This window comes from Trachurus japonicus, chromosome 10 (assembly GCF_045865225.1).
Source record: "Trachurus japonicus isolate A0001 chromosome 10, Traja_1.0".
NCBI classification, from domain to species: Eukaryota; Metazoa; Chordata; class Actinopteri; order Carangiformes; family Carangidae; genus Trachurus; species Trachurus japonicus.
Window position 1 is genome coordinate 24,346,717 of NC_140916.1, and position 9,979 is coordinate 24,356,695.

General features: G+C 42.0%; 2 protein-coding genes across 2 annotated transcripts; one reads left to right on the plus strand and one right to left on the minus strand.

Moving 5' to 3' along the window:
- Nucleotides 1-627: 627 nt before the first annotated feature.
- thg1l (tRNA-histidine guanylyltransferase 1-like) lies at nt 628-6,296 on the minus strand. The gene is made up of 7 exons (XM_085788308.1): nt 6,091-6,296; nt 5,797-5,982; nt 5,456-5,632; nt 5,192-5,361; nt 4,978-5,066; nt 3,108-3,215; nt 628-2,374 (listed from the first exon to the last, which is right to left on the minus strand). The coding sequence occupies exons 2-7, from the start codon at nt 5,976-5,978 to the stop codon at nt 2,210-2,212; spliced, it is 891 nt and encodes a 296-aa protein (XP_085644434.1). The 5' UTR covers nt 5,979-5,982; nt 6,091-6,296; the 3' UTR covers nt 628-2,209.
- A 503-nt stretch (nt 6,297-6,799) lies between these two features.
- lsm11 (LSM11, U7 small nuclear RNA associated) lies at nt 6,800-9,779 on the plus strand. Its single transcript, XM_085788312.1, has 4 exons — nt 6,800-7,342; nt 8,215-8,354; nt 8,472-8,555; nt 9,184-9,779. The coding sequence occupies exons 1-4, from the start codon at nt 6,844-6,846 to the stop codon at nt 9,514-9,516; spliced, it is 1,056 nt and encodes a 351-aa protein (XP_085644438.1). The 5' UTR covers nt 6,800-6,843; the 3' UTR covers nt 9,517-9,779.
- The last annotated feature ends 200 nt before the right edge of the window (nt 9,780-9,979 follow it).

Below are 9,979 nucleotides of genomic sequence, written 5' to 3' on the forward strand. Positions count from 1 at the left end.
ACTCACAAGACGAGAAGACTACATTGCGCTTACACACAGGGACATCATGCAATTTTAGGCGAAAATGTCTCAATCAATGATGAGAATCATCTTTACAATCACAATAGGCTATTTCAATAACCATCAATCAGCGGTGAAATAGTTAAAGGTGGTTGTGAAGAGACTATCCACAGCTTTTCTTTAAAAAAAAAAAAAAAAAAGTTATTATTTCTCTATGGTTGTCGCTCCAATCATTAATATTTCAATGTCACACAGTCGGGAACTGAAAGATAAATAGCCTTCAAGAACAGGAGCTGAGACTGAAGTAGAAGAGGCTGAACTATCTTTTTAATTACAAGTAAGGAGGGCAAGCTCCAGAAAATATTGGAATCTATTTCCACAATCATGCAACTAATGGTTTTATGTATTAAATATAGACAGTATCTTTCCATGAGGGCCCGCCGCCCATGTCTACAGTTTTGCTGTCTGTTTTAAATGTATAGTCTTTAAGCCCAAGACAAGATAACCCAGATGGCATCTCATCCTCACTTAAGATTTTAGTGAGCACTTTCACTATTAAACTTTTTTCCTGTTGTTAAAATGATGGAGTGAAATGTGTTAATGTACACAGTGATAAATCAGAAAACAGCTGTCATCACATTTTTATTTGCTGCATTGATTGTAGTTGTGTACAACAGATTTTATTTAGCACCAGTTTGTTGCCCCTCAGTTTTTTTTTTTAACAAGTTGAACATATTGTCAGTGCCAGAAAATTGTGCCATCATTGATCCTGACTTAAACTTTTTTTTTTCTGACTCAGTTGCTCTTAACTGCAGTCTTGCTGCATTTCCTCTTTATTTTCCAGCCAAGCCAATAGGCTTAATTATAGGCCCTGCATGTAAACACATGCTGTCTTTAAATAACAGCACAAGCTGCCACAAGCTCTGGTTTCTAGGATTTCTCCTCCTCCATAAAACCATATGTTGAGTCACTGTAAGTGCTGAATTTGGCACCGGCCCAAGAGAACGGATCTAAGGAGAAAGCTGCATGGTGTATGTCATCAAAAAAAAAAGAGTGGCCTCTGTTGTTCTTAGTGTTTTTATAGGCCTATACATCTACTCATTATAAAGGTCTGATTATATAAACATCCTTCTGTTAATGTATTTGATCCCAAACACTAATAGAAGGGCTGAATCCTGGTTGCATCAAGTACAGTACATACTTTAAACCAGGTCACAGAACCAAAAATACATCTCTAACACCCCTGAGTAACCGAGTCTACTACAGTAACAAAATACAGTACCACTTCAAGCCTCCAGCAGCCATTCATACTGAACGGGTCATTTATAAGTGTGATGATAAATGTGCCACAAAGCACATGTCAGGAGGATAGAGTGTACACAGGGGGTGTGTGGAGTATTCTTAGCACCGATGACAGCGCAGGCCGATGAATCCATTCACATCTCTAAATGGCGTCCTGGCTGCAACACAAGGCCACTTTCTACTGCAGCCATGTTGGTTTCTCCTATGCTCAGTTCTACCTATAGTGGAAAGAAGTAAGTAATATTGAACACTTTGCAGGCGTACTTCCTGAATCATTAAAATTCATGCACTGGGAATGTGCTCCCTGAAAAAAATGGATGGTTGAGATTCAAAACGCCCACACGCGGATGAAAAGCCCTCAGCAGAAAAGGCAGAGGGCCAAGTGAAATCATGTTAAACATGCAGAAAGATCAAGCGACGGTAGTATTCTAAATGCCATTCATGATATCAAATGAGGACATATTTTTGGAGAGCAACCTTAGACGACACACACTGGACTGAGCTCGAGACGAGTGGGCAGATGCCTGTGTCAGTGTGTGGCTGTAAACTGCTGTGCATGTTCTGGATACCCACTGCTGCAAAGGATTATGAAATCGTCTGCTTCCCTTTGAGCATGACGGGCAAAATTTAAGTACAGTATATAGCATCTTACTTTGAGGGAAGATTATGATAGATGTTTAATACACCAACATAAGTAACTGTACAAAGTCAATCATCAAAGGCTTCAAAGGTCTCAGAAAAAGCTTCCAAAGCTTTCGCAGGTCCTAAACTTCATGGGTGACATCCAGTTGTGTCGTTCCCTCTAGTAGTAGCAGTAGTACCGTAGTCGTTGCTAATGTGGGTCCACTTCAACCGTTCTGGCCAGACTGACTTGTGAGTCATTCTCCTCCATCAGTGAGAGGAGCTGTCAGCAGTTATCATCCTCCAGGATGTCTGGGTGCTCCTCCCAGAACTGCTCTCCTATAATGTCGCAGTGGTAGGCCTGCACCCTTCTCCTGCTGCGGATCACAGGCACGTGCTTCTTCTCCTCTTCATCTGGGACCTTCATGCGTTTAGTGACGGTTTCATCTCGCTGGAGAACAAGGAATATGATCAGTACAATTAAAGCTGGAGTGTAGACTCTATATGACTACATGTAAATTAACTTGAGGAGCGCCGAAACTGGTTCTGTGGAGATATTCCTGCTTTGGCCCACCAGTAGTGATAACGCCTCCTGTCAACCAGTGATTACTGATACACCAGAACTAAGGAGAGGAGTAACCATAGCAACACACAAGGAGTAAGGTTGTGGAAAGGTCTCTGATGCTCAGGAGAAAAAAGAAACTCAGTGGTCACAGATTTAAGTGATCAGTTACTAGCAGTGTACCAATGCAGACGAACACTGCGTGGCTCTTCATCACTGGAGATTACAGTGTGATTACTCTCACTGAACAGATGGGGGAGACAAAAGATCTGCACTGCAGGTTTAAAGGTATGGGAGAGGAATTGTTCAACATGCTTGGGGTTAAATGAGGAGTGATATGACACTAAGCCAAGGCCAAGAAATAATCACAGGATGTACCAAACATAATTCTTTAATGCCTTGGTTAACTTGTAGGTGACATATGAGCAGGAACCTGTTGATGCATTTAAGGACACTCCCAAAGTGCTGACAACAACAGAAAATTCAGCTCACTATAATCACAACAGTGAACAAAGTAGGAATAGGAGGGATAGAAGCAGGTACAATGAAGGAACTGAAAATCTCACTAAATCTTTCCGGTGGGTGTCAATGTCTCTGTAACTCAAACTCTTTTATAACGTACCTTTTCCCAGATGAGAATGGTGCCTTTCCTGTGAAGGGCAGATTCATTGTTGTAGTTGATGTCAAATTCTGAGAACAGGATCTCATTTTTGTCCGCAGCTAATGTTCCCTGAAAACGGGGAAACACATCGTTAGAAATGCATTCAAATACTACAGGAGTGTAAACAGAAATGAGCTGAAAAGACGAGTCTCACGGGATGTGAGTACAGCAGCTTCCTAAAATTAATCCCTACCAACAAAAACAGCTACTTTTCCAAGGAACTGTTGTTATTAAGTGATAAAAAAGAGCTAGGAAGCACAAAGGTTTGATGGGCTGTGAATGACTCATGTTGGCCAAACACACTGCCAGAACAAACATTTCCACAACTGGTCAGCTGTCATCACATTATCTGAGTCTCTGGCTCCAGCCCACTGCAGGGTAAAGACACTTGCAGGGAACAGCTGTGACTGTCTGAGGCCGCTGCAGCCACGGAAAGTGACAAAGTTGATGTTCCTTAGAAAATTGTTGCCACTTCTGTGTTAGTTCCCGAAACTTTAGATAGATAGATAGATAGATAGATAGATAGATAGATAGATAGATAGATAGATAGATAGATAGATAGATAGATAGATAAATACTTTATTAATCCCGAAGGAAATTCATCTGTCAGCTGCTCCAAACATTCCGAAAGAGACTTCACCGAGAAAAAACAATAAAGTAATTTGCGTAAATGTATTATACAACTGCAGACTTTATTTTATGAAAGAATATAAATTCTTGTTTTCAAAAGAGTTACAAACAAAATGCAGTTTGTTTTTTTAAGTTAGAACATAGCCGTAATTAGCTAATTACACTTTCCATTAATCAACTCTTACTCAATTATTTTGTTTGACAAAGTGCCTGAATAAAGAATACTGTTCACCAAACCTCACCAACCAAAAAGTCATGTTAAAAACAAAATTAACTGAGCATAAAAATGCTTTGCTCAATTTACTATTTAACCTTTAACAATTAAATGGTTGTTAGCTCTCTCTCATTTATTAGTTTCCCTGCAATGAAGGAGAGACCGACTGCGGGACTGACTAAGCAGCTCATTCATTCACCAGTGGTGGATACTAAAAACTAATCACTGTCAGAAAATAGCTAGTGTGCTGACGTACTGTATCTGATTTGTGAATGACTGAACCATCCCCTACGAGTTAGAGAGGTGGGGAGTTTCATTTATACTGACACATAATGGGAATTAACTTTTGCATATTAATATAGGTAACAGTGTTAATCAACAATGGGTTTGTTTTGATTCGCAGGTTGTAAATGTCATTGTCATGTTTTCTAACCTGGAAATGGTATACAAGTCTTGAAATGAACTTGTTTTACTCCTCTATCCACTTTATTAAAGCCCCTGTACAGACTTTTCATTTAGTGTTGATTTTGGTGGCCCCTGTGGACGAAAGCAGTGGAATGAAGACTGCGGTTCCCACTGTCATGAAGACGTTTGTCTGGCCGGCGTGTGTAGATTTGTTTTGGAAACTCGGAAAGAAGACGGGACTTGCTTTTTTTTTTTTTTTTAGCAGCATAATGTATCTATTCGTATCGTTTCGTCAGTGGTCCGACCCGACCATGCCTTCCAGAGGTATAGAATTAGACAACTTAGAAATAGCGTATCTTCACACTGATGGACTCATTTGCTGTTGTAGGTAACAGAAACACATCAGCAGAAACCAGAGACTTTTGCGTTTCCAGTTAAAAGCTCCATACAGGGCCTTTAAAAAAGGAGTAAAAAAAAAAAAAAAGTACTGCTATTAACATGTGTTATTATTGTATTATACAGTATACACATGAATTCGTGTCAATAAACACACAAAAACTTTTAGATTGTGTTTCCTCTCACCTTTAAGCGATCCTCTGCCTGAGCTGTGGTGAGTCCTCCTTTCTGCACTAATGTCCAAAACACTGTGTTGTATAAATTATTGATGTGACCTAAGAAACCACAGAAATATGAGCATATTTCACCCTCATAATTTTAACGAACATATTCATCCAGAGCTCAAATGTGTGATTCGTTTAAGAGTCGAGAGGAACTGTATGGTATGGTATGTACTCACAGTCTGCTTGCCTCCAGCTGAGGTAATCTCTAAGGTTACGGTTGCTGGGATACAGAATCACACGTCCGTCAAAACTGGGCGGGTACAGCATGGGCTGGTCCTCGAAGAACTCCTTCCAGTAAAAGACATAGGAGGAGGAGAACTGGGAGGCCACGTGGGTCATGAGTTTACTGCCAGAAGAGAAATCAGGGGAAATGAAGACAGGCAAAAACAACAAGAACATGAAGCGTATGTGTTAACGAACCACATTCCTCGTCTTCCTACCTGGCTCTCCTCTTAAACCAAGTGGAGCTCCTCTTGAAAACAAAGCTGAACTCATCACTTTGCCCATAAGAAATCACGATATCCTCCAGTTCCTCCATCACAGAGCGGGCGCTCCTGCTCATCAAGCCCAAGGCTCTGTTATCATTTGGCTTCATGAACTTGTGCTGCTCTGCAAACCTGCCACAAAACACAAGAAAAATTAAACAAAACAGAACTGCAAGGTGTCAGATAGAGTATAAGGCCACTGAACTACAACACCAACTCTGTCCATAGAGTATGTCCATACCTATACAGTCTACAGTCTATGGTCCAAACATAAGTCCCTTGAGGGGGAAACTAACCTGTGGAAGTTTCGTCCATCCAGCCTCACAACGATGTAGCAGTTTCGAAGACAAGTGTCATCCGTCTCAAAGTTGCGGACGTACTCAAATTTGCTTTTAGCCATGTTGCTGGAGCTGAACAGACGAGCAAAGGGGGCGATGACAACACGTCCAACAAACCTGTGGGCCTTCCCAATTAGCATGAGCCTGAAATTAAGAGACGAACCATACTGTATTTGTTTTATGCAACTCAGGACGGGACACAAAATGTTACATGTTCTTCTGTCCTGTTATAACACAGACGTTAGTACTTACACGTTGCTGTTTCAGTCCTCTGGAAACAAACCGTTTACTTCACATTCATAACAACAATAATCACGTTACTCTGATGATTAACACAAACACGGATATTTAACGTAGCAGGGTCCAAAGTTGTGGTTTTAACTGATGTTAAGACATCAAAAAACAGCCATAACCTCACACTACACACACGTTGATTGGTCCGTCAGTGAAACTCTGCCGTAGTGGTGCAGAAAACACAGCGAACAAAAGTTCCGGGGCACTAACCCGAAATTTATAATTGACATTTAACTTATAACAAACGGGTCATCATTGCCCTCATTTGTATGCCAGCGATTAAATAAACACGTTCAGTGTCGCATATTATTCTTTTCTTTTTCGCTGCTTGGGATAATCAGTTAAAACGTGCAGGTTTTTGTGCAGGAGATCGACCATTATAAGTATTCCAGCGCCATCTTGTGGTAACAGGGGGGAAGTACAACCAAAGATCGTGTATGAGGAAGTGATTGCACTGTGGTTGCAGGTTAATGTCCTTCCTAGGGGAGTTTCCAGTCCGGTCTAATTTTTGAGGAGAACTGCTGTTACGCAAACACAAAAATATATCATTGTTTTGTACTTAAATGCATCATTTTGACTGATTGGCTCGGGTACGCGAAGTTTTGCGTCTCCCGAAACAGGTGCAGAGTGATACCTCAAACACACAACGTCGACAATTAATTTCCCAGGGTTCTTTGCGTCACCGTGTGCAGGTCTGCGGTTGTTTCAAACATGGAGGAGAGGGAAAGAAAAAGTGCAAAAGCAGACAGTGAAGAGACAGCGGCGGCTGTAGCGGCTGTAGCAGCAGCAGCAGCAGCAGCCGGCTCAAGCTCAGCACCGGTACCGGACCACGAGTCGGGGCCGGACGGCCAAGATGGAGACGGTGACGCAGGGAAAACAGACGTGTGCTCCGAGAGGTTTGACCCGCTCGTAGCCCTCTACTCCCCCACGGTGTCGCTCCCTTTCCCCAACATCAAGTCTTTCAACAATGTGGCGGAGTACGAGAGCTTCCTGCGGGGCGGCCGCGGCAGGGCCAAGCCGGAGAACGTGGAGAAGAAGCGGCTCAAGGCGATGAAGGGCGTGGCGGACCCGGAGCGGATCGAGAGGCTGAAGAAGCTCATGATCCACAACCCGCTGCCCGAGTCCGAGCCCGGGGAGGGCAGCAGCAGCGGCACACCGCGGGGCAGGAGGAGGGACAAGCCCCGGAAAAATGTCCTGACCAGGATGCCCTGTAGGTTCAGTAGTTACCCACCTCCACTACACCACTGATTCATATGGTGCAGCTCGGTTGTGTTCAAGTGTTACCAAGTGGGCAGGAAATCTTGTATTTCTTTGGTAACATTTTGAGCCTGCGATAAACTGCACAGAAAACCCCTTTATATTATCAATATGAAATAAATAGGCTAAAATGAACATAAAAAAAACATAACAAAGTGCCCTATAGTTATGTGGCCAGACCACCTACAGAGTCAAGTCAAAGTCAACTTTATTTGTCAACGCTGCTATATAGCTACATGATTTACATTATATATAGAGACTGGAATGTTGTATTTTTAATGAGACACACATTTAAATATAAAAGTATAACAATACATTAAAATTATGTATGTAGAGCAGTGGATATGTACAGTGAGCTTTACACAAAGCAAAAACATAGCTTAATAATTCTTTAAAAAATAATTTCTTCATTTGGTTGTTTTCAAGATGTGTCTCGACCAACAGTAGCCTAGATGTTACTCTCCAACATGTTATCCCAGAGTTTGTTGTTTGTGTACCACTGGGTTGACATCTGGTGACTGCTAAGGTCACAGTGAATGATTGACATCATTTTCATACTCATCAACCCATTATGTTGAAAGAAAGAGCCTCGTACAGGGGTTGTGGGGTGTTTATTACAGCACAGTGCCTGAAAGACCGTTGCCTTTTCTCTTTCTCTTCTCTTTTCTCACACCCTGTATGAAAACATCTGCATCCATAATGTTCCGTCCAATGATAAAATTAATTCTTCATCAACTGGGACTTTAACCAACCCATAATCTAATTTTTGTGTTACAGTTGACTTCCTTCTATCATTTATTAATCTTACCGGTAAATTGTCTTCAGTGTGTAAAGGTAGTCCTTTGGGTGAGCTGTACCGATGCGTTGAGGAGAGGATAAGGGTCAAAGTTCACATCAGGACCTTCAAAGGACTGAGAGGGGTTTGCTCTGGCTTCGTCGTGGCCTTTGACAAGTATTGGAACATGGTGAGTGTTTCCCACCTTCATGTTCTCTCTTGTCTTTTGACCTGACAGCTGCTACGGGCATGGATGTGACTCATTTATACTGGCCTTTCACCATTTCTTTTTACTTCTCTCTGTCAGGCGATGGTAGACGTTGATGAGACATACAGAGAGCCGCTGCTTGGAGAGGCATTCTACCACGAGAAAGCTCTCACCGTCACGCGGGTATGTGTGAGTTTTCACTCTGGACTTCAACATGAATATGTTTTCTACTGAATGATGTTTAAATCTATAATTCTTCAGTTTCCCTCTTGTGTGATTGAACCTGTCAGTGGCAACTTTTCATATGTGGTTGCTCCTTTTTGTTCCATTCCTCCATTAGTATTTAAAACATGGTTATGTAGAAAGGGGCCATGTTATGTTTTGTCGGCGTCTCTGTGCTGAAAAGTCATGGTCACTGTTTTGGTGATACTGTTTTTCCTGTTCTTATCAATAAAAGCTGTTCTTTGTTTTGCCAGTGAACACTTTAAATGTGAACCAGGAGCAGTTGGAACCGTTTGGTTTTGCATATCTCATCAGTGAGATAAAAGGAAACAGTAACGCTGTATGACATACATGCATCACTTCCCATGAATCCCTCAGGCGTCGGTAGCTAATTCTCGATTCCAGCACAGCAGCGGCAGACTGCACCTCAGCAATTATAACTACCATATAGAGAGTTAATTACAGAATGTAAATACGTTGATTCAGTATGGCTGAAAAAATGCAAAAGATAATTGGTATCAAAACAGGACTGGATTTCATCAATATAGTTTTATCCACTAATGTAAATGTGACTGAAATCTTTCTGCAGCTCTTTGAGAAGCTGAAGCTCCAGGAGAGCTCAGGAGGTGATGAGCCAGCAAAGAAGCACGAGGCTCAGGAACAAGCCAGCAAGCGTCAGCCTGTAAACCCCAGCTCTGCTCAGACAAGCCAGTCTTCTCAGCCCACCGGCAGCAGAGAGGAGAGACGGACAGAGCCTGTTAAAACCACACAGGATAAACCCAAAGCCTCAGTTAAGGCCGCGGGCTCAGAGGGCCATCAGAAGAAGCAGTCCCAGCCGTACGGCAGAGTCCACACACGCCACATCAACCAGCTTTTCATCCGGGGTGAGAACGTTGTGCTGGTCAACCCACAGCCACTGTGATGTCTGTCTTCTGTTTGATACTTACCTGGACAAAACACTGTGCTTTCAACAAACCAGAGCCACAGATACATTTACATTTGAAATTTCATATTATGCTGAATATCTATAATGATATGATGACACGCCACAGAAATCTCTATGTTTTAATTAGATTCTGAAGAATCAAACAAAGATTACTGTTATATCATATTGATATGGAGGTTTTTCTCTGCCCACCAGAGATATCATCTTGACTTTGAGAAATAAAAGCTTCTCAGTTCTAATTATAGTCATTTCTTGTCTTGTTTTTTTGTGTCTGTCGGCCACTAAAGAAAATTTATTTTGACACTCCTCTCTGCCACAGTATTAATAACTGTTGTCTGTGTTCTGCTTATTACCCAGCAGGTGGCAGCATAAACACATTAGTACCATCTTCAAGGCCATTGTCTCGGGGAGCTTGTCCCTTTATGTTGCTTTTCCCGTT